The sequence below is a fragment of the Camelus ferus genome, chromosome 3, assembly GCF_009834535.1.
Source record: "Camelus ferus isolate YT-003-E chromosome 3, BCGSAC_Cfer_1.0, whole genome shotgun sequence".
Classification (NCBI taxonomy): Eukaryota; Metazoa; Chordata; class Mammalia; order Artiodactyla; family Camelidae; genus Camelus; species Camelus ferus.
Window position 1 is genome coordinate 544,722 of NC_045698.1, and position 23,883 is coordinate 568,604.

Below are 23,883 nucleotides of genomic sequence, written 5' to 3' on the forward strand. Positions count from 1 at the left end.
CTTCCGGGTCAAGGGGCGGCTTGCCGAGCGCGGCAGGTTCGAAGCTCGGGCGCGGCGGGCGCGGCGGGCGCGGCGGTGGCTGAGGCGGCGGTGGCAGCAGCGGTGGCAGCGGTGTGGAGTGAGAGGCGGCGGCGGCCACGCTCCGGCCGGGCCCTCGGGGCTCCCGGCGGCGGCGGCGGCGGCGCCATGGACGAGGCCGTGGGCGACCTGAAGCAGGCGCTGTCCTGCGTGGCCGACGCACCGACTGTCCATGTGGAGGTGCACCAGCGGAGCGGGAGGTGAGCGCGGCCCCGGCCCGGGCCTGGTCCCCACCCTGAGCCCGACCCCGACCTGGCCGGACCTGCCCCGGGCCTAGTCCGCTCCCCGAGCCCCGCCTGACCTGACAGGACCCGACCCACCCGGCCCAGGAAAGCCGGGCGCTTGGACGGTCTCTCCCGGGAGCTCTAAGTGCGGGGACCGTCCGTGGCCCCCCGCCCTGAGCCCCCTCGGCTGCCGGCGGTGGGGCGTGGGACTGGCCCCCGACGCAGTCCAAGGGCTGCAGGGTAGCGGCTGGCCTTGAGCGGGAGCAGGAGGGCCGGGGTTGACCGGAGGGCAGCGGCGGCCGGAGGCGCCAGGCTGAAAGCGGGCTCCGCTGGCGGGGAGTTGGCCAGATGCAGACGCCTGACGGCCGCGGTGCGGGTTCGTTCCCTCCTCGGTCACAGCGAGCGCGCTTCCTGCTGCTCAGAGCGCCCCCCCGTGTGCGGGGCGCTGTCCCCAGCAGGCCAGGCGGGTTGACCACCCCTCAGCGGCACCCAGCGAGCACCAGCTCCAGCTGTCGCCTGCTGCCTTCTGCTGGAGGCTGAGGACAGAGACTCGAGGTAGCTCCCGGTCAGCCGTGCGGCTGCCCGCGGGGGCCGACCGGGTTCCGGCCCCAGGCTGGCCCACTCGGCCCACACCCTTAACTGCTGCACTTTCTCACCTGTGCTCTGGAGTTTTAGACACTTACTACTAAAATGTGCTTTACTTTAAACCTGATTTATGTGTTTCGTTTGTTTTCCTAGCACTGCAAAAAAAGAAGATATAAAGCTGAGTGTCAGAAAGCTACTCAACAGACATAACATCGTGTTTGGTGATTACACGTGGACTGAGTTTGATGAGCCTTTTCTGACCAGAAATGTGCAGTCTGTGTCTATTGTTGACACAGAGCTGAAGGTTAAAGACTCGCAGGTAACTTACTGATTCTCAGTGCCAGGAAACAGCCAGCCCCTAGCTGGTCACAAAGTCGGCACCGTGGTCGTGTGCTTGCTGTTTGGTAGTGTGTTGTCAGAAACTGGTTGGCTCATCTGTTGGTTTGGCCTCAGACAGGTCCTGGCTGTCAGTCAGGAGCCAGGTGCTGGAGAAGACGTGGCCCTGCTGTCAGGATGCTCTTGGTGCAGAAGGAGACAGACCAGAAACTGAGACTGGGAGTGCACCACGATGAAGCAGTGGGCCATGCTAATGAGGCCTCTGTGCCTTCTCTCTTCTCTCAGTCAACAGCTGTTTGTGGGGTGCTCAGCGTGTGTCAGGACCTTCAGAGTTCTGGGGGCTCTTCGTCTAGTCCAGCGTATAGACTGTGTCACCCACCGCCTTACCGAGACTGTGTCAGGTGGGGGGGAGTTAAGACGAGTCTTGTGTGAGAGGCTGAGTGTGACCCAGAATGGCTGCCTCAGGAGGACGCATCACTTATACCTGTACAATTCCTGCCTTACAACAAATCATTTTGGAAGAATTGTTTTGGCGCTAAAATTTGCTGATGAGGTGGGCCTCCCCATTCTTCTGTTAGGACTGATGTTTGTGGCATTGTCAGAGTTTTTCACCCTGAAATCCGATGCCACAGTACTCAATTTTGGCCAGCCTGAAGGGAGCAGGAGAGCCTTCCTACGCTCTTGCAGAAGGGCAGGTTCGCACAGCCTAACTGGAGGTCGTGGGTGTTGGCCACTAAACCTAACCAGGAATGTGAGAGAACTGTACACTGAGAACTATAAAACATCGTATAACTGAATCATTTTGAAGCTAATACATTATTGTAAGTCAATTATAGTTCAATTAAAAAAAACTTAAAGATAAAAAATTAGATATTAATGGTCGAAAATAAAGATTATATAGTATTAAAAAAGTTGTTAGATTGGATGAAAAGACTTACTTTATTTCAAATTTAAGATTAGCTTATTTTAAAATGTTTATTCTTTCCTCCCCTTTTGGGACTCAGAGTCCTTTCTATGAATGTCTCTGAAGATGAGACATACTTGTAGAAGTATCACTATTAGAGTAAAATAATAACTCTGTAAACGACAAAAGAGTTAAAAATGACTGGTTAAAGATCTGATTAGAATGCAATGGAAAAGAAATTAGGTTGTTTTTATGACACACAACACTTTAAGATAATGACTAGAATTATGATCGATAACATTATACCAGGACAGGTTTCCAGGAATGTCACCCTAAGCATAGTTATGTGGGTTTATTTCTGGGCTCTCTATTCTGTTCCATTGACCTGTGTATCTGTTTTTGTGCCAATATTAGGCTGTTTTGATTACTGTAGCTACGTAGTATTTGAAGTCTGGGAGGGTTATGCCTCCAGCTTTGTTCTTTTTCCTCAGGATTGCTTTGGCAATTTTGGGTCTTTTGTTGGTTCCTTACAAACTTTAGGATTACTTATTCTAGTTCTGTGAAAAACGTCATGGGTACTTTGATAGGAATCATGTTAAATCTGTAGGTTGCTTTGGGTTTATGGCCATTTTAACAGTATTTTTCCAACCCAAGAGTAGGGATACTTTCCAGTTCTCTGAATCGTCTTCTGTTTCCTTTATCAGTGTTTTATTGTTCTCAGCATATAGGTTTTTCACCTCCTTGGTTAGGTTTATTCCTAGGTATTTTTTTGGATGCAGTTTTAAACAGGGTTTTTTTGTCTTTTACTTTCTCTTCTGATAGTTCACTGTTAGAGCAAAGAAGTTCTGTATATTAATCTTGTGTCCTGCTACCTTATTGAATTCATTTATTCTAATAATTTTTCTGTGGAATCTTTAGGATTTTCTACATAGAGTATCAAGTCACTTTCATATAATGGCAATTTTACCTCTTTCCTTCCAATCTGGATACCTTTTGTTTCTTTCTCATCTGGTTGCTGTGGCTAGGACTTCCAATGCTATGTTGAATAGAAGTGGGGAGGGTGGGCATCCTTGTCTTGCTCTAGAATTTAGTGGGCAGGCTTTCAGCTTTTCACCATTGAGTATTATATTGGCTATGGGTTTGTCATAAATGGCTTTTACCATGTTGAGATATGTTCCTTCTATACCCGCTTTGGTGAGAGTTTTTATCATAAATGGATGTTCAATTTTATCAAATGCTTTTTCTGCATCTTTTGAGATGGTCATGTGGCTTTCATCTTGTCCTTGTTGACGTGGTGTATCACTTTGATTTGCACATGTTGAACCATTTTTGTGACCTGGAATGAATCCAACTTGATCATGGTGTGTGATCCTCTTTATGTGTTGTTGGATTCAGTTTGGTAATATTTTGTTGAGGATTTTTGCATCTATATTCATCAGAAATATTGGCCTGTAAGTTTTTTTGTAGTGTCTTTGTCTACTTTTGGTATCAGGATGGTGATGGCTTCACAGAATGACTTCAGGAGTCTTCCCTCCTCTTCAGTCTTTTGGAAGAGTTTGAGAAGGATGGGTATAAGTTACTTTTTGTATGTTTGGTAGAATTCCCCAGGGAAGCCATCTGGTCTGGACTTTCCTTTTCAGAGAGGTTGTTTGTTTGTTTATTTTTTAAATAGATCCTTTTCCACTTCTAGTAATTGGTCTGTTCAAATGATCTGTTTCTTTTTGATTCAGTTTTGGCAGGCTGTATGTTTCTAGAAACATGTCCCTTTCCTCTAGGTTGTCCATTTTTTTTGGCATGAAACTATTCATAGTATTTTCTTAGGGTCTTTTGTATTTCTGTGGTATCAGTTGTTATTTCTCCTTTTTCATTTATTTCTTTATTTGGGTCCTCTCTCTTCTTGATAATCCTGGCTGGAGGTTTGTTGATTTTGTTTATCCTTGTGAAAAACCAGCCCTTTGTTTTATAGATTTTTCTATTTTTTTTAATCTATTGTATTTATTTCCCCTCTGTTCTTTGTTATTTTCATCCTTCTGCTGACTTTAGGTTTTGTCTGTTCTTTGTCTAGTTCTTTTAGGTGGTAGATTAGGTGGTTTGAGGTTTTTCTTGTTTTTTGAGGGAGACATCACTATGAACTTCCCTCTTAAGACTGCTTTTGTTGCATCCCACAGATTTTGTATGATTGTGTTTTCATTGTTGTTTGTCTTGATATTTTTTACTTCCTCTTTGATTTTATTGTTGACTTATTGATTTTTTAGTAGCATGTTGTCTAGTCTCCATGTGATCATTTTTTCCTCATTTTTCTTTCTGCGGTTGATTTCTAGTTTCGTGCCATTGTGGTCAGAAAAGATACTCGAAATAATTTCTATCCTCTTAAATTTGCTGAGGCTTATTTTGTGTCCTAGTATGTGGCCTATCCTAAAGTTTGTTCCCATGTGCACTTGAAAGGAATGTGTATTCTGTTTCTTTTGGTTGTAGTGTCCTAGAGATCTCAATTAAGCCCAACTGTTCTCTTGTGTCTTTTAGGATTTCTGTTGCCGTATTGATGTTCTGTCTAGAAAATGTGTCCATTGATGTCAGTGGGGTGTTAAAATCTACTATTATTGAATGCCCATCAATTTCTCCCTTTACGTCTGTTAGTATTTTATGTATTAGGTAATCCTTTACTGGGTGCATATGTTACCAAGTGTAATGTCTTCTTGTATTGATCCTTTTATTGTTATGTTGTGTTCTTCTTTGTTGTTCCTTATGGACTTTGTTTTAAAGTCTGTTTTGTCTAATATGAGTATTGCTACCCATGCTTTCTTGTCATTTCCATTTCCATGAAGTATCTTTTTTTCCATCCCCTCACTGTGTATCCCTTAAGTGGGTCTCTTGTAGGTTCTTGTTTTATTACCGAATATATTTTAGGTTCTTGTTTTATTATCCAGTCTGCCACTCCATGTCTTTTGATTGGAGCATTTAGTCCATTGACATTTAAAGTAACTATTAATAAGTATGTATTTATTGTCATTTTAAACCTTGTTTTCCAGTAGATTTTATATTAATTCTTTGTTCCTTTCTTCTTTTTGTTTTTCCTTTTGTGATTTGATGGTTTTCTTTTGTATTATGCTTGAGTTCCTTTCTTTTTGGTTTTTTTGAATTTATTGGATAGCTCCTAATTTTTATAGCTAGAATTTAAAAGTGAGTTATCTTCAATTTATGTAGATTTATTTGGTTTTTTCTTCTCATTCTCATCACAGCCCATTGATTTGAGCGCATGCACTATTGCACTTCACATCTTCCAGCTAAATGAAGATGGCCCCAGCAGTGAAAATTTGGAGGAAGAGACAGAAAATATAATTGCAGCAAATCATTGGGTTCTGCCTGCAGGTACCTGTGACATTAACAGTAGGTGGAGCATGCCAAATATGGGGGGGGGGGTCAGAAGATGGCACACACCTTGGACTTGCCAAGAAGATTTTGTCTGTCTGTTTTATAGGATTTTAGGGCATTTTATCTGTTATGAACTGGAAAGTATATCGCAAAAGAAGAGAGATTTCCAATATAAGACCATTTGGGTGGGTCACTCATTGAGAATTACAGTGGTGCCCTTCTTTCCTGCCCAGTTGGTCAGTCCTGCGGGCCCACTCCTTCCTCCTTCTCGATGCTTCTCCATGAACTTTGCCAATGGGTTCTAGCAGACAGAATCCTGGGATTAATTCAGTCATCAAGTTTTATGCTTGGCATCCTAACATGTAGACTAGACCTGCCACTCTGTCTTGCCCAAGTGTTAGCTTGTGGGGAGGCTGGTGGGTCTAGGGTGTGTGCTTGTGTCCAGGTGCAGGTCCACAAGGACAGCTGTGCATAATAATACGATGGAAAGGTCACTCCTCTACTGAGTCACATGTGACTATCATTTATTTTGCATCTTTAATTTTAAGAACAATTTAAAAAATTTGAAATCCCTGTGACCAGCATCTTAGACTACCACACGTGGAGCAGTGGGGAGCATCAGCGGCTCAGGGCAGCCCTGACCAGTAGGGGCAAGGCTTGCTTTCCTAAAGTTAGGTTTTTGTTTTTTTCTCTCAGCTGAATTCCATGGGCTTTGGGACAGCCTGGTGTATGATGTGGAAGTCAAATCTCATGTGAGTTGCGCTTTTTTCCCAAAAGGCCCCATTATTTGAAGTAGAATCATTATTGTGCTGCTCTCTGGCACACTTGACTCAGATGGACTTCTGGGAATGCTGCTTACTAGCAGCCCGTGTCCTGATGTCTGTCCTCTGGGATTGCTTCCGAGTGGAGCTGGTCTCTGGGGAGTTCCCGAGGGAGAAGGGGGAGGGTTCAGAGTGTGAAGACCCCTTGCGCTGGGTCACACTCTTAGGAACCCACAGTGCCAAGGGGTGGACAGAGCAGGTGGGCAGGTCTGAGCAAGTTCCACCATGTCTGAACCCCCTCCAAGGGGAAGGGTCCTTCTGCACACTAGGGGGACACTAGAAGTCTGTCCCCACCGCCCTGCTCCACCCCAGGCCACTTGGGGCCGCCACAGCTGACTGCAGAGCCCGGCTGCTGTTCTTTAGTGAACGAGCCATGTGCTCGTCCACTGCCGTGTCGTCCCAGAGGAAGGAGCTTGCTTTTACTTGGTGTGTCCCTCAGTTGTTTTGTTGGTTAGGATTTTAAATAAAAGTGACCTTACAATAGTACCGGGGTCCGGCCGGTGTCTGGTGCTGGCAGTCTTGGAGGACCTCCGTCCCCTCTGCTCACTTAGGGCACGTGTAGTGGGAGCCTTGGCTTTCCTCATACCTTTATCTGAATTTTTCCTTTCTTCACTCAGCTCCTCGATTATGTGATGACAACATTACTGTTTTCAGACAAGAATGTCGACAGCAACCTCATCACCTGGAACCGGGTGGTGCTGCTTCACGGTAAAGCGTCCAGGTTTCACGTGGCGAGAGAAGCTGCACAAAATCAGACTTTTGCTTGGACCTTTGTCCTTCTGTGAGGAGCTGTAGCTCCTCTTACGGTGGACTCAGAATTGCCCTAGAACATTCTCCCCTGTGAAGCCGACTGGGCTCACGCTCTCTGGGCTTTGGTTCCTTGACCCTTCATTTGGCTGCCACCTGATTATGCCTTGTGACTTTTTATACTATTATTAAACTTTCAAGTAACTGCCTGTTTCCCCAGCTGGTCATAGACTCCTGAAGATAGCAGTCACCTCATATTTCTCTGTGACATCCTTAGAGCTTCACTAGATAGGTAGTAAGCCGCAAAGGCCACGCTTTATAGAACCCTGTCTGGTTCTTGGGGAACAGTACCTTTTTGTTTTTTCTTTAAGTCCCCAGAGAGAAAGGAATTGAGAGACAACCCAAAGATTGTAGGCTTGTATACAATTTTAAGAGAGTAGTTAGTGTCTTTTAAATAGCATATATGCTGGCAAGTTGTCTTAATACCAGGGTCAGAGTAGACAATCAACATGTTTTAATTAGGGTGATGAATTATTTTCCATTTAGAATTGGTTGCATATTTTCTCTTGAATTATGAAAAACACTTGCAGAAAGTCAGCATTCCCTCTTGGGTGCATTTTCCACACGGGTCACCCGGGTCCTGCAAGACCTGTTCTGAGTGACACACACGTGGGGCAAGAAGCTGTTTAGTGGGGCGCTGGCCCTCCTGCCCTCCCTGTTTAGTGTGGGCTTTGGCCCATGTGTAAGCAGCTGTAGTGAAAGATGGTGGCCCATGGGCTTCAGAAGTAGCAGACATCCTGGTGGTCATTGAGAAGAGCGCTTGACCATTGAAAGGTGGATTTTCATAATCATTGGGTTTCGTAGAGGACATGGGGCATAAGTGAAGATTCAGACCAGGAAGCCAGAGGGCCTGCGGACAGGAGCACACTGCTGGTGTTTCCTCATCTGCCTGTTTCGTATTCTATTGGTGATGCAACTGTTACTCTGTGGGAAGCCTGGGAGAGCACTGACTTAAAACCACATTTGCTCACATCTTCTTACAGGTCCTCCAGGAACTGGAAAAACGTCCCTGTGTAAAGCTTTAGCCCAGAAGTTGACCATTAGACTCTCAAGCAGGTAACTTCAGTAATTGGAGGGAGGAGATGGCCGAAATGGGATTGCTTGCTCTTCCACTGAGTATTTCAGTTTTCCACAGAAGCTGTTTTTACTTTTTAACCTTTTTGCATGAGTAGTGAGTCCCCCTCTTTCAAAAAAATTAGCGAATTCCTCTGTACTCAGCATAGTCTCGAGTTACTATGTCAGCCTTTCTAAACGTGTTTGAGACCTGCTTTATGACTGCATGGCCTCTCCTGGTGGCTGTCCCATGTTCGCTTAGAGTACCGTGTCTCCGCCCTTGTCGAGGGATGTTCCAGGGACGTCAGCTCAGGGTGCTCGGTGTCCACGCAGACCCCCGGTCTGCTGGTGTGCCGCTGTGGAAGGGCATCCGAGCCTTCAGTGCTGCGTCCGCTTCTCCTTAAGTCCCGTCAGCTGTGGGCTTCACGGTCTCATCACATTTAAAAACTGTTTGGCTAACCCCCTGCTTTCTGCCGCCTTGTCTGGGGGCCACTTACTCCCATGTTAGACGGCCTGACGGTGTCCCACAGGCCACTGATGTGCTCTCTTGTGTTTTCAGGGTTTTGAAAGGTTCTGGGTTTCATTTTGTATAGCTTTCTGCAGTACCTGGCCTGCTTTTAATTCTGTTCAGTGTAATTTTCATCTCTGACAGTGTACTTTTCTTCTCTGGAGGTTCCATTTGGTTCCTTTTACACTTAGATTTCTCATCTCATTATGTTCTTGTTAAAATGCTTGAGGAAGTGTGTGATAGCTGTTTTATGCTCCTGTCTGCTCCTTCCATCACCATCACGCCTGAGTCTTTTTTTTCTGGTTTTGGCTCAGGTGTTTCTGCTTCCTGACGTGTCAGGTAGATTTTGACTAAACATTGTGACTTGAAGCATCTGGATTCTCTTTATTTAACGGCTGCTGAGTTTTGTTCTGCTTTTGCACTTTGGTTACTGATGCTTCAGTGTGATCCTTTCGAGGTTTGTTCTTAAGCTTTGTCAGAGGGGTCTTGGTGTAGTCTAGTCTCACTTCACAGGTGGGGTCTCAGTTCCCTCCACCGTGGCCATCGGGGCCTCGAACGCTCCCGACCTGTGAATGCCAGGGTTTCCCGATTCACACACCTGAGTGTCCAGTAAAGATTCGGGGCCCCAGGATGGTTTCCGGAGATTTATTCCTGTGTGTCTCCCTACCTGGAACTCTGCTTTGTGGCCTCCAGACACCTCAGGCTCCTGAACTCTGACCTCTGACCCCTCGCTCAGCATGACGGCTGTGCTCTTCCTGGGTACCCTCCAGGGTCACGGTTGGAAGGTGCTCTAGGCAGAAAGTCAGGGCAGTTGTGCCCTCATTTCTCTTCTCTTGGGGTCCCGGTCCTCCAACGCCTGTTGTCCACCTACCTCAGGCACTGTTTCGTTTGTTCTGCCCACTCTGAGTTTGTTAAGGCAGAGGGTAAATCTGCTACCTGTTAATCCATATGAGTTTAGAAGAGAAAATCCTATGAGATACACATTTAAATACCTTTTTTTTTTTTTTTTTCCAAAAATGGCTTGTAAGTAGGGAAACTGCTTTATTTCAATCCTTCATGCACGGTAACTTGGCCTTTGTCTTGACATATTGAAATGCATCTGTGTTTAAAGATCTCTAGGGCCAGTTTCCTAAAACACCAGAGAGTGAAGATGTTATATTACGGGAAATAAGACTTTTTCCAGTACAAGAAAGTGGAAATGTGTATTTTGTGGCAAAAAGAAACCTTAGCAAGTCTTGTTGCCCACTTTAGTTAATGATCCAAATGTTTAATACTTAATTTTGTCTAACATTCAGCACAGTCTGCATTTGTTAGGTGGTCTAGCCCCCCCCCCCCCCCCCCCCCCCCCGCCTCCTCTTGTAAATAGAGTTAGTAAATGGTCTTTTTCAATTGCAAAACCAGTGATGCTTTCTGGAAGCAGTTACGTGTTTCCTGTGGGCTTTTGACGTGAAAGAGAAGAGGACTTGGGAGTCGGCTCTCCCCTGCCTCTGTCTCCTGCTTGATTTTAGGAAGAGCTCAGTGCGTCCAGGCCTCTCGCCGCCCCTTGGGTGCCTGGTGGTGAGTGCTGGCTGCAGTCAGTGTGTGTGCAGGCCAGCTTCTGGCCCTCTGAGCCCTCCAGAGCTCTAGGCTTGCAGGAAGTGATCTCGTGCTAGAAAACAAATCGTCGCATTCCTGAGGGTCTTGTGGAAGGAAGGGGAAATGTTCAGCTCTGACCAAAACACTTCTGGTGCTTTTGCTTCGTTTGCTGTATTGGTACCCATGATGCTTTTTAAACATAGAAATGTAAATTACAGGTGCATTAAAAATTAGAGGGATTTTATTCCTGCTTTAATTCAAATGAAAATGCTGTTCAGTTTGAGGAATTTAATTTGCTCCAACTAGAACTATCGATGTCGATGCATCTTGTTGGTTTTCCGTGATTATTCTAGTGTGCTGGTTGCTAGGGACCTCAGTCGCATGATCCCTTTAACCAAGTGTCATTCTCACCCTGCTGGACATTTGAGAGATGTCACGTTGAAGAGGCAGAGGCAGCTGCCGCCCAGGATGCTGTGGGGCTGACTTGTCACAGTTTCCCTGACTCTCTTCTGCTGTCTTAGGTACCGGTACGGCCAGTTAATTGAAATAAACAGCCACAGCCTCTTTTCTAAGTGGTTTTCAGAAGTAAGTATTAATATCAGTTCTAATTCTCTGCATCATCAACCGCGTAGTTGAAAGGTCATCCCGTAGATGAGGCAAACTTTGTCCTCCCAGAGCTTTAGGAGGGAAATAAGTAGAAACAGGAAAGTGAACAAGGGGCTGACTTTGTGGTCAGAGGAAAGTTCCAGAGCTACGCAGTAACTTGGAAATAGTCTGAGCCCCGAGAGGACCCTCTGCCAGTCCCATCCAGACCTTTGACTGGGATAGGCACTCAGTGCTATCTGAGGAGAAAGGGATCTGCACCCCTCAGCTGAGCATGCCCTCGGGGCCCTGAGCCTCATTTGCCATCCGTAAACCAAAGGGCTCGGACCAGGTGATGTCACACCCTTACCTCTGAAGGGCCCTGCCCCGCGCCCATGTCAGGAGGTCCCCAGGTGGATGGTGAGTGGGGACAGGGAGGGCCCGGGAGGGGTGCACCTGGCCAGTTTGCACGTTGGCATGTGTGACCATGCCGTCCTGGTCATGCGGAAAGCTGGGAAGGGAAGATGGGAAGACACCCAGGTGAGCTGAGGCGCAAGTCGTCCAAACCTTGCAGCCCAACGCCAGGGGAGGCCGTCTGGGTTCTCTACAGACCTGGCTTCTCTGGCTCCGGGAGTTTTCTGAGGGGCCTTCAGGAGACTGTGGGCTTGTGGGGCCACCTGGGGTCAGTGAAGCCAGGTGAGGGCAGAGAGCACACGTGTGCTCCGGGCAGCTTGGTGAGTGCACGTTGACAACAAAAGAGTGTTTTGCTTCCAGAGTGGCAAGCTGGTGACTAGGATGTTCCAGAAGATTCAGGACTTGATTGATGATAAAGATGCTCTGGTGTTTGTGCTGATTGACGAGGTAGGTGTGTTTGGACTCTAAACCTGTGGCTGGAGGGAGCTCAAGACGGGGTGACACCACCAGCCCTATGGGCTGCAGCCTCTTCAGGCTCCGTGTCCTGCAGTCCTTGCCCTCGGCCCCCTCACACCAGGCTCCCAGCACAGGTGGGCACGTGCACACCCACACATGTGTTCGTCCTCAGGCTCAGCTGACTGTGCCCCATTGCCCCTCCCCACAGGTGGAGAGCCTCACGGCCGCCCGAAATGCCTGCAGGGCGGGCACCGAGCCTTCAGATGCCATCCGCGTGGTCAACGCTGTCTTGACCCAGATCGATCAGATTAAAAGGTAGCACCCTGATCCGACGGCTTGTGGGAGACGCCCAGGCTCCTCTCGCCCGCACACCCAGCTTTCCTAGCCAAGAACACATCTGGAGTTGGGTGTTGGCTCTGTTGGTTCCATGTTTGAGGCAGCATGTGCTAAATGCACTTTTTAGAAATCAAGTGCATTTTACTTTATTAAAGTATTTAAAGTGTAAAATGAAACTTGGGTGTGGGGAAAACGCACACCTGCCGAGAAGTATAGAACGAAGTGTCCAGCGTTAGTACCAACACAACCCGTCCCTCTGCTCGTCCTTGGTGGGGCCAGATTTCGTGTCTCTGCAGCCCAGTCCTGCAGGTCCAGGGCCTGTGGTCAGGTGCCCATAGCTGATCTGCTCTAGAGGTGGCTCCCACCAACCTGACTCCCGGGGAGGTGATGGACAAGCGAGAACCCCCATCTGTTCTGTGCCGCGCTCCAGCACACCCTCTGCCAGCTCTGAGTGAGCCGGCCGGACAGTAGTGGCTCTCTCGTGGAGTCTGGGCGCTAGAGACTGGAGAGCAGCAGGCGGACGGCATAAGTAGTTGCTATTCACAGCGTGTTGGGGTGATGGGAGCTGCATGATGGGCTGTCGTGTGGCCATGCCCGGGCGGGGTGTGGGTGCAGGGGGTTCAGGAGACGAGGCAGTCAGGGATGCTGACAGAGGTGAGGGCTTCACTGTGGGTGAAGGAGGTGGGGAGCTGTCGAGCAGGGGTCTGGGGTCTGGGAGAGCTTTCCAGGAGGCAGGGCAGCAACCAGAGCAAGGCCCGGAGGGTCTGCTGTGCTGCAGCCAGGAAGACCTGGCAGGACCAGGGGTCAGGCAGGAACTCAGGGTGTGGGAGTGTGGCCGGCTGAGGGGCGCTGGCTGAACGCCTGGGACCCGGGCGGCCCTCTGTCCTGACACCCTCTGTCAGGTCAGGTGTGGTGGCATCCGGGGCAGGGGTGACTGGCCCTCACTCTGCCTGCAGGCACTCCAACGTGGTGATCCTGACCACCTCCAACATCACGGAGAGGATCGACGTGGCCTTCGTGGACAGGGCAGACATCAGGCAGTACATTGGGCCGCCCTCTGCAGCAGCCATCTTCAAAATCTACCTCTCCTGCGTGGAAGAGCTGATGAAGGTGCCTTGATTTCTTTTTTCCTCTCTCCTAATCGATTAGATTCCCCAAATTTTCTTAATTCACCAACGTAGTTTAAAATACCTGGCTCTAATACGGAATGAAGTGCTCCAGTGTGGCATCAGCTGTCTTGTTAGGCTGGACATTGCTGCTGTTGTACCTCACAGGTTGAGCTGATAGCTGAAATCGTGGCCGCTGACTCAGTTTTGCTCTTTTGAGACAAAATGATCCTCATGATTGTTTGAGCTGCCAGTCTGTGGATGACGAGTGGGGGGTGCGGGCACTCCTGGTCCTCACGGCCTTTGCAAGTAGCCTGCTCTCTGGCCTCCATTTCCTCCCCTGAAAGGAGGAGAAGGATGGTGGTCCTGGTCCACGGGGTTGTCCTGACTGGTGGTGACAGCTCACAGGGCGGTCACGGGACTGGGAGGTCACAGCTCACAGGGCGGTCACGGGACTGGGAGGTCACAGCTCACAGGGAGGTCACTGGACTGGGGGTCACAGCTCACAGGGCGGTCACTGGACTGGGGGGGGTCACAGCTCACAGGGCAGTTGTCGGCTTCAGTGTTGGTGTCTCTGTGGCCCCATGTTCTGGCAGCGTCAAGGGCACAGTGGCAGTGACTCAGTCACTTCACAGTCTGTGGGCTCCCACATCCTTGCAAGGATGACAGCCTCTGTTGGGGGAAGGAGCTAGTCTCAGCCCAGGGTGCACTGCCCTGGCGTGCACGCCGCGTCCTTTCCTGTGCCATGGAGAGAAGGGTGGGGCTGGCGGAGCTCTGACGTGATCGGCGGAGATGTTGTAGCGCCGCGCCCGCTGGGGGCGCCAGGCCTCCCCTCCACGCCGCGCACTGTGCTGCGCCTAGAGGGTGTGCTGAGCGGGAGCCATGCGTGCAGGCTTCACCTGGCAGCTGAGCGCGTGGGGTGGGGTCGTTTCTCAGTCTGACGGTTTATAGGGAATTAGACAGCAGGATGTCTTGGTGGAGGCTGGCCGGTCCTGAAGACTGTCGGCCTGTGACTGTGGCCCATGTTCTGCCGGGGCCTGCCGGATGGCTTGTGTCACGAGAGGGGCCATGAGGGCTGTCCGGGGAGGCTGCAGAGGCCTGAGGAGTGTCACTGAGTCAAATGGGAGGTCAGAAGTCCCCTGGCACAAACCCTGTTGCTTAGTTTTCCTTGCAACCGTCACCAAACCTAAACAGGTGCAGAGAAGGCTGCTCCTTCCTCCTCCTCTCCTGGCTCCTGAGCCCACAGCTGTGCTGGATGCATCAGTAGTGGGCAGCATGGGCACCCGGGAGGGCGTCCAGCGTGCAGACACGTGGTCTGTGAGGTGAACTCGAAGACCCGGGTCCGTGTCAGCTGGAGGCTTTCGGTCCCCCAAGTAAGAATCTGAACTGGACAGCAGTGAACAGAGACCCTCCTTGAGAGGCTGGCCAGGTCCCGGCTCCAGGGCCCTCTGCCCGTCCTGAGTTGTGACACGTCACTGGAGCTGGTTACCAGCCCGTGCTCAGCTGCTGAGCTCCTCCTTGCCTGGCTTGTGGTTTGGGCCGCGCGGAAGAGGCTGAGATGCTGTGTTTCTGAGATGCGTTTTGCTCTCCGCATTCTTATCTCTGTTGGAAGCAGCCGCTGGGGTGGAGGTGAGAGCCTGCAGGTCCAGCAGCTCTGTTTGCTTTTCTGAGGCGTGACGAGACGTGTACTTGCCTGCTGAGTGCTGTCCCTGTGGCTGACACGCCCCTGTCCCCACAGTGTCAGATCATATACCCCCGCCAGCAGCTGCTGACCCTCCGTGAGCTGGAGATGATCGGGTTCATCGAGAACAACGTGTCCAAGCTGAGCCTCCTCCTGAGCGAGATCTCGAGGTGTGTGCGGGGCGCCCTCAGTCACTGGGAGGAGCCGTTTGCCTTGGCATCGGGGAGCTGTGACTGCCCATGGCAGCAGGGGTGGTTAGGGGTCACATGACAGGGCTTGGATCCCAGGGCGTCACACACGCATCGAAAGCGCCTGACCTCCAACCCTGCACTCCTGGACCGGAGGGCAGAGGTCAGCACCCTCCCAGAGGTACTGGTGGACAATGAAAAAGTGCCAGCTTGTGTCTGAGAAGATGGGCGTTCAGAGTAAGGCCCTCATGCTGCATTAGGCAGTGTTTGTTAAATTTTTACAAATTGGCAAGAAAGGAAAATGGAATCTTGTAGGGGCGGGTGTAGCTCAGCGGTAGAGGTGCACGCTCAGCGCGCGCGAGGTCCTGGCTTCCATCTCCAGTACCTCCATTAAGTAAATAAATGAACAAGCAAACAACAAACAAATAAAAACAAAGTAAATAAGACTAATTACCCCTGCCCCAAAAAAAGCGTGAAGAAAAAAACCAAGTTAAAAAAAAAGCTCATTAGAAACGGAAGCTGTTGCTTTGATAAGCAGAGTAAACAGTTAAACAGTTAGGGCAGGAGCTTGGTGCTTTGGGGAAGAGGAAAGTGTTTGGTCCTGCTGCTTGGACACAGAGAGACATGTGAGCACCAGGAACCCCAGGTGCATGAGCTCGAGGCCCAGGCTGGTGGCACTTTCAGGCTCTCAGGTGTCCTTGTGATCCACAGGTGGGGAAGGGAAGGCCTGAAATGGAGCAGAGCCTCGAAAGACAGTTAGAATTTGGATAAACTGGAGAGAATTCAGGAAGACCGCGGGCGTTGTGTGTACGGGTGACCTCAGGTGGTGATGCTGGCGGGAGGGGGGGCCTCAGAGGTACTGTCTGTTGAAGAGATTTAAAGTTATTGTGGTGGGACAGAGGACAGCGGTTCAGAGACTTGTGCAAAAATTCTTCGAGACGTTGAACCAGCCTGGTTTCTTGGGGAACCCAAGTGCCAGCTGGGTACCCACCTCATCCTGTGCCGTGCACGGTGTCAGGGCAGCGAGGAGCCTGTCCCTCCTGGAGCAGTGGCTGAGGCCTGCGGGAGACCAGCCCCCCTGTGAGGGGCTGTCAGGGAGGGACATCAGGGACTAGTCACGACACGTGTGGCTGTCCGTGTGGTGTTGACGTCCCCAAGCTGGTTACGTTCACAGGAAGAGCGAAGGCCTCAGCGGTCGGGTCCTGAGAAAACTCCCTTTCCTGGCGCACGCGCTGTACATTCAGGTGAGCCCCCGGCCGCCCTCTGCTCTGGGCCCTGCTTCACCACCGCCTCTTCTGTCCGGCGGGATGTGGCCTCACTGAGGCCCCCTTGCCACCGTTGGGGCTTTGCCTCATTTCATTGTTTCTAACGTGATGGGCTCCTCAGGCCGCGGGAGGCGGGGCCGGGTGCCTGCCCACGTCCTTCGGCACATCGGGGGCTCACGTCCAGGCCTCCCTGCCTCCTCAGGTGCTCGCGCTGGGTGGGCCCCGCCGAGCGCCAGGACCTCCGCGATGCCACCTGTCTTTCCAGGCCCCCACCGTCACCGTCGAGGGCTTCCTCCAGGCCCTGTCTCTGGCAGTGGACAAGCAGTTTGAGGAGAGAAAGAAGCTCTCCTCCTGCATGTGAACCGAGTCCCCGCCCACGTTCTCGGTGAGCTCACAGCTAGGAAGCAGCATGGCTTCCCTCCGGCCCGGCCGCCCTGGGGGCCTCCGAGCCCACGGCTGGGGCCCGCAGGCTGGGACCCGCAGGCCGGGGCGCTCGCGGAGCGTGCTGTATTCTCATAGTTCTAAGTGCACGTCAGCAGACGAGCAGCCTGTCGTTCTGCTGCTTCGAGAGAGGATCACCGAGCTCTCTGTGGAGGACTGTCCCGGATCCCGCCTCCGTGATTGGACCCAGAGTGCTGACAGGTTTTGCTTAGGAAAGATGGCTGATGTCAGGTTTACGCGAGCAGAGGGGAGACTGTGTCGTCCCAGATAAGAGCGTGATCACGGCGTCGAAGCCGTGCACGTCCCGCCAGACGGGGCGGCGGCCCTTCCTCCCGTGAGCGTGTGTGTTCAGTGCAGACGTTTCGGGGGCTGTCTGATGAATAAGAAAAGCCCGTTCCTGTGTTACAGAAATCGAGGAACAAATTCTAGGTCAAGTGTTCTCCGCAGGAAGCAGACGCGGTGCTGTTTGTGGGAGAGCTGCGGCTGGCCTGGGGCGGCCTCCCTGGCGGCCAGCGCGGGAGCATCACGGGGACACCCCGACTTGTTTGTTCAGTGACGGCGGTCTCGGCTCAAATGAAGATGCACCTCGACGGGTGTAGAATAAACTGGTCGATAACTGGTGTGCTCTGCAGAATGTTGTTTTGCTTTTATCTCATGGCAGAATAAATTCCGTATTAGTGTTGTGTACACATTTTTAAAAGAACGTGTTACTGTTTGTTATAGAACTTTTTAAGTATTAAAATTTTTTCCCCAGAGTTTTCAGTTTGATTCTCTTATCTCTCCCAAGTGCTTTGAGCTTTATTTAAGAATTGCTCACACAGTTACTGACTTTAGCATTTTAAGCCTTGAGGTGTAGTGCATCCGGAAGTGACTGTGCAGCCCTGGGGGGCCAGGGTTGGGTACAGGCAGGGAGGACCCGAGGTCCCAAGCCTGGGCCGACAGCCGGCCTTGGCTCCAGTCGGATCCAGGACTGGAGCGACTCCTGCCTTGGAGTCCAGAGCCTGGCTCTGTGGCTTCCTCAGGACCTGGACTGAATTAAGCTGAAAGTGGGGTCTGTGGGCACCGGGGTCAAGGAGAGGGGCGGTGCTCCAGGGTTGGGGCTGGACGGGGCGAGGATCCTGAGCAACTTGGTTTCGCAGGGTTGCTGCTACAGTGCCCAGTGTCCAGGCATCCGGCTGGAAGGAGGAGCCTGGGGAGAGAGGGAGCAGGGGGCCCGGAGCCCAGCCAGTACAGATGAGCAAGGGGCAGGTGTGGCAGGGTCTGCGGGCAGGGACAGATCTGATCCAGGGTCCACCAGACCATCTCCCAGAGCCTGGCCGTTGCCAGTGGGCACCAGAGGGCAGCACTGCTCTGCGGGACGGATGGGAGGGTCTGGGGCTCAGCCAAGACCCCGGGGCAGGAAGAGTCATCAGCAAAGGCGGCCAGCCTTGCCCCGTGTCCCTGTTCAGGCCCTGTGGTCCCCTCTGCGCCCCACGGGCCACGTGTGTCTGCCCACAGGACATCGTGCACATGTGTGTTTGTGGGGAGGGGGACACGGATATTCTCAGCCCATCGTGCCTCCAGGCCTCAGCTCTCTGCACCCACCGCCTTCCAGGGGAGGGCCCTGCTGGAGAGGGGCGGCCTGGGCACCATAAGGGGTCATACCTGGGACCCCAAGCAGAGGATGCAGGCCCGGTCTTCTCGCCCAGGCACAGGCCATCCTGGCACTTTCTGGGCTGTGGCCCAGCTCCCAAGACGTAGGTTGTTGGGCCCCACAGGATGCTCCCACTGACCCAGGCCCAGGATGGAGAAGGGCTGCTCTGCCCACAAGGGGCAGGTTCCTGTTGTGGGCAGCCCACTCCTCGTTGGAGAGGTGGCCAGAGCATGTCCCCAGGAAGCCCGAGGGGCCGTGAGACTCACGATGGTCTTCTGGTCCATCAGCTCTTCTGAGTCCCCCAAATCAGCTGGTGTGAGCTGGGGGTCCTGAAGCCCCCGTGGACCACCGCAGCCACAAGGCCCTGCCTGGTACAGAGGGCAGGACCGGGGCTGGTGGGGCCACGGCTCAGCCACCCCTGAGGGAGTCCACGGTCATCCCAGGGTCATCGGGTGCCACAGGGCCAGGCTGGGTGTGGGTTTTGAAAAATCATCTTGGGGGCAGTTCTGGGGTTTTCCCCTGGCCCTCCCCACTAGGAGGGCTCCCACCTTGCGCAGGTGCCTGGCAACCGCCAGGTGTGTTCACCCCCTTGACGCCTGGGCTGGGGACACCGCCTCCCCCTGGCCACCCACGTCCATCCGCACCAGCTCCATGCAGCCGTGCTGGGGTCTCTGGGCCTCTTCACCCCCGGGTCTTTGTGGGGATGGGGTCCTGTGTCCCGAGAACATGCCTTAAGTTTCTGAATGCTCACAGCCCCTTGGTGACGCCCCAGAGTCTGGCAGGGGCTGCTCCCTCCTGCAGTTCAGCTGGGGTGTGACCTCTTCCCTCCTCCGGGGGGACCGTCAGGTCCCCAGCTGGGCTGTGCTGCTTAATCCCTGTTTGGGGGAGGGGGGGTACTTCCGCAGGCTCAGAGGTTCAGACAGGTCAGGGGGGTTATGTCGGGGCCCTGCTCAGACGTCCTGTTCCTGGGTCACGGTCCAGGGTGCCCCAGGGCCCTGACCTGCCTCTTGGCCGACACTGTGCTGTCTCGAGCTGAGCTGCTCCACCCAGGAATTCTCTGTGTGTCTTCTCTCTGCCGCCCGAGAGGCGCTCCTCTGAGTGTCCAGAGGCTCTCTGGCCCTCACGCTCCTTGGAGGTCAGTTGTTAACCGCTCACAGCTTGTCCTTCTCTGCATGCGGGGCATCCGGGCGACTTAGTATCAGCTTCCGCTCCGCGTCCGTTGCCTCTCCGTTGACTTTCCCGAGCCTTTCACCCATCTCTGGCCAGCACACCCCCACTTTACGGGCCGGCCTCCTCCTGGCCTCGCTGCCTGCCCCTCCCCCCGCCAGGGACGGTGTCCGCCCCCCGCCGTGCAGAGAGTGCTCCAAGCGGGGTAAGCGGGCCTGGGTAGCGGGAGCCATCAGACCACCGCGCGGGCCCCACGGGTTGGACTGTCCGCCCGAGGATGGCGTGTTAGCGGAGCCCGTGCTGGGGGAGGGAGGCCCTGGAAGCACTCAGGCGCTGTCATGAGCACACTGCGTTGTAAACACTGCAGGGAACACGGGGCTCCCGGGTAAAAGATGAAGGTCTTCGTCGTGCACAGCACGGCCTTTGTTCCTTGTGTCCCCACATCCCGTGGGGCCACGGGCAGGGTCCAGGTGGATGCTGGTGGCCGTCAGGGCTGCAGACTGGGCTGGGGAGACCTAGTCTCCTGCCAGTGGGAGGCAAACCTACCCTCTGCTCCATGGGAGGACCGTGGACGTCCCTGACCCGACAGTCAAGATGCACAGAGGAGTGTGGTCCCGCCTGGGGCCACTGGGAGGAAGGTTCCTCTTTGGGCCGGGGTTGGACCTGAGGGGCTAACGGTGGGAGGTGACCACGGCCCTGGCAGTCTGGCGGGGTCTGGTGAGCACAGAAAGCCTGCCCCAGGTTCGACCAGGAGGTGTGAGCCCAGAGAGGCCGGCTGTCTGGGGGAGGTTGGCACTAACTCCTGGAGGGCCCTGGTGGGACACGCAGCACCCTGAGGGACAAGGTGGCGTTAGAGCAGGTGGAGACGCGTGGCAGGACCCCTGCAGTGTGTGTCGGGTCTGGGGAGTGGGAAGGGCAGGGAGGGGCACTGAAGATGGTTGGGAAACTTCCGCCGGAGGACACGAGGACACGGCTGGTGGCACATCTGCATTGGTGGCAGCAAAGAGCCTGGCGGAGGTTGGATGGAGACGTGTGGCTGGGTTTGCGGTGAGCGCGGCCCCGGCCCCAGAGAGACGCAGTCTCCGACTGCAGGAGAGGGCGGCGCAGCCAGGAGTGCAGGCGGGGCCGCGGGGCGTGAGGCTGGCTACCTTCTCTTGGGGTCGCTGAGTCATTTATGCCTGAGACCTTCAGTCCCTGTGACCCAAGCCATCACTGGTGACTGGAACCGTCTCTCGCTGTCACCTGAGCTGCTGCGCTATGACAGGAGCCTTCTTTCCACGTCACCTGAGCTGTTGTTTGTGACTCGAAGCCTTTCTTTCTCTGTCATGTGAGTGACTGTGACTGGAAGCTGCGTCTCTGTGACTTCACTTACCATTTATGACTGGAAACCGTCTCTGTCCTATAAGTTGGTCTGTATAGTTGGAATGTTCTTTTCTTATCACCTGAGTTATAATTTTTGACCAGAAACCTTGCACTTCCTCCCATCTGAGTTGTCACTTACGATGGGAACCCCCGTTTATCCTGCGTCACTGGTTGTAACTGGAAGCGCCCGCCGGCACCCGGTCTCCCTTCACGGCGCGAGGCGTTCTCCTTCGCCTGAATAGTCAGCTGTAAATGGAAAGCTCTTTCCTGCGTCACACTGGTTACATGTGACGAGAGATCTTCTTCCTGCCGCCTGAACTACCATTTATGACAGCGACGTCTCCCCTCTCACCTGAGCTGCGTTTGTGGCTGGAATCCGTTCTTTGCTCTCGTCCGACCTCTCCTTTATGACTGGGCGCCTTCTCTGTGCCACCTGTTGTCGCTCGTGCCTGAAATCCCCATCCTTTCCCGAGTGTGTCATCACTCGCGGCTGGAATTTTTCCTCCTGTCTCTTCACTTGCCTCTTGTAGGACAAAGCCTCCTTCTCTGCCTCCTAACTCGCCATTTGTGACAGGAAACCCTTATTCTCCAGCATCTGCTTGTTGATTCATGGAAACCTTCCTTCCCTCTCACTGAAGTATCACTTACATCCAGAAAACGGCTTCAGTCGCCTACGCTTCTTCTGCGACCGGAACCTTCTCTCCTGTCGCCCGGGCCGTCCTTCATGACTGTCTCCACCATGTGAGCAGCCGTCTGTCTCCACGACCCGCTTGCCCGCGCTCTGACTCGCACCAGGAGGCCTTCCTCTCCCGCCTCCTGACTGTCCACTCAGGGCTGAAGCTGCTCGTTCTCTGCGCCTGTGCCTTGTCATTAGCGACCGGACACCCTCCTTCTCCAGCGCTCGGGTTGTCGGTGTGACAGGAAAATTACTGACCACCTGAGTCGACACTTTCGGTGGGACTTGCTCTCTGTCGTCCGAGCCGTCGTGACTGGCAAAGTTCTTCCCGTCAGCTCCGTTGCCCTCGTCTGGGAACCTTCCCGTGCACACCCGAGCACCTTTGTGACAGGACATCTCACGTGTGATTTGTGACCAGAGCCCCTGGGTCACCGTTTGTGCTTGGAACCCTTCTCTCCGTCTCTGAAATGCTATATACGGCAGCAGCTTTCCCCGGCGCGTGTCTGGACGATCCTTGCTGACGGGCTGTCATTTCTTTCTCTAGCACCTGAGTTGTAGTTTGTGGTTTCAAGCCTCCCTTCCCCGTCTCTGACTGCACACCTTTGCCGTCTGTCCCCTGAGTGCTCACCGGCTGGGACGCCCGCATCCCGACCCCCGAGCTGTTGTCCGCGACAGGACCCTCCGTCCTAGCCCCGGTCGCAGTCTGTGACTGGAGACCCCTTCTCTCACCGCCTTGCCGCTTCTGACTGAAAGCACGTCGGCGTGTGGCTGTGTCCGCTGGGGCGGCCCTCCCTGCGCCCGTGTTCTCCTGCCATTGCTCGGTGGCGATTACGCTCCTCAGCTACGCTCCCCGGCAAGGCCGCTGCCCGTGATCGTGGGCCCCTGAGATTACGCCCCCCGGGGCTGTGCCCCTGGTCACCTGTGCGCCCTCCCACCCGTGAGTGGGGAACCCGCTTTTTCATGTGCAGAAATGCAGCTGCTGCAGCCCAGAGTGGAGCTCCGGTCGTCCCTGCCTGACGACAGCCTGTGTTCGGCTGAGCGACGTGAGCTGCTTGGTTCCACCTGCACAGGGGTCTCCTCAGCCCCAGTTCTCCCGCGGCAGGCTTGCCTCCTGCCCTCTGGCACCGGGCAGGCTGTCAGGGGCCTGACAGCTCCTCAGCAGGACAGGACGGCTCTGCAGCGGGGCCACCCACCCCCGTGGCCAGGCGAGCACTCGGACACCTGGCCTTCTCATTGGCTTTGCCAGGAGAGGCGGGAGAGTGACCGGCGACTGGTAACTGACCGCCCAGATTCCCTGGGAGGAGCCGCAGGCTGGACAAGGGAAGGTGGCCACGAGGGCCTGCCAGCCCAGGCTCTGGACAGGTCCCAGCTTAGGACGCCTTCTGTCCCCAGGTCTGGAAATCGGCGCCAAGGCGGACAGAGCCATGGTCCACACTGACAGGCGAGACCCCTAGCGCCCTCCTTCCCCAAGGAGCAGAGTGGCTGCGAGGACACGGCAGCCACCTCCACACGGCCTTCCCGCCGGGGGAGAAGTGGCGTCAAGGGTGATGGACGAGAGCACAGGGACGTTGATGACCTCCATCCCGGGGCTCGGGAAGAGCCACCAGCCGCGGGAGGCACCTTCCGTGCGGGGATCTAGCCTGGCCCGCCCGCCACGTCCGACTGAGCTGTGTGCTTTCTGCGAGATTCTGGGGGTCACTCAGCCGGAGCGCCCACCAGTTTTATTGCTCTAACATCTGGGACCAGGGACACAGGGCTGGTTCTTAGCAGGACACGCGGACGGACGGGGCTGCCGGTCCCCAGGGGACTTGCTCAGGACCCCTCTGCTTTCTGGCATCAGACCGAGGTTAGGCCTATTTCTTCCCCATCGTGAAGTGAGTATGGGCTCGGTGTAGGAAGCCACCGACCCCCAGCCGTGGTCCAAGGGTGGCCAGTCTAAAACTATCAAAGGCTTTGATTTTAAATTGTGTGTGTGATGGCCAGCGGACCCACATCTCCTCGTTGTGAGAAAGCGGAGGCGTCACCTTGATTGAGGTGCAAAACCTCCGTCGCTGGGACTCAGGGAGCCAGACCCTCGGGGACAGACCAGGGCTCCTGGGTGTCGTGCACACTGACAGCCTGGTCACCAGGTGGGAAGAGGCCTCGTCTGTCCCCAGGGTCCATCGACAGGGCACCGGCCCACCCCACAGGGCCGGAGCATCCAGGGCCCCACGTGGAGCTGGGGGATGGGCAGACACCAGGCTCTCAGTGCCCCTGGCCGGTGCTCCGAGGGGCCGCATTGGCCGTGGAGGCACAGCAGGGAAGGCGGGGAGG

General features: G+C 53.8%; 1 protein-coding gene across 7 annotated transcripts; it reads left to right on the plus strand.

The window, feature by feature from the left end:
* The first annotated feature begins 4 nt into the window (after window positions 1-4).
* Window positions 5-17,488, plus strand: TRIP13 (thyroid hormone receptor interactor 13). 7 transcript variants are annotated; one of them, XM_032469343.1, is made up of 14 exons: window positions 5-278; window positions 1,041-1,206; window positions 5,367-5,496; window positions 6,196-6,251; window positions 6,938-7,028; window positions 8,111-8,183; window positions 10,785-10,848; window positions 11,620-11,706; window positions 11,924-12,030; window positions 13,008-13,161; window positions 14,896-15,008; window positions 16,201-16,270; window positions 16,494-16,676; window positions 17,123-17,488. In XM_032469343.1, exons 1-13 carry the CDS (start codon window positions 187-189, stop codon window positions 16,650-16,652), a joined length of 1,362 nt encoding a protein of 453 aa, XP_032325234.1. In that variant the 5' UTR covers window positions 5-186; the 3' UTR covers window positions 16,653-16,676; window positions 17,123-17,488. The 7 variants fall into 7 exon arrangements, with proteins under 7 accessions (XP_032325234.1, XP_032325229.1, XP_032325242.1 ...); XM_032469338.1 differs by having other exon boundaries at window positions 17,141-17,488; XM_032469351.1 differs by having other exon boundaries at window positions 17,180-17,488.
* The last annotated feature ends 6,395 nt before the right edge of the window (window positions 17,489-23,883 follow it).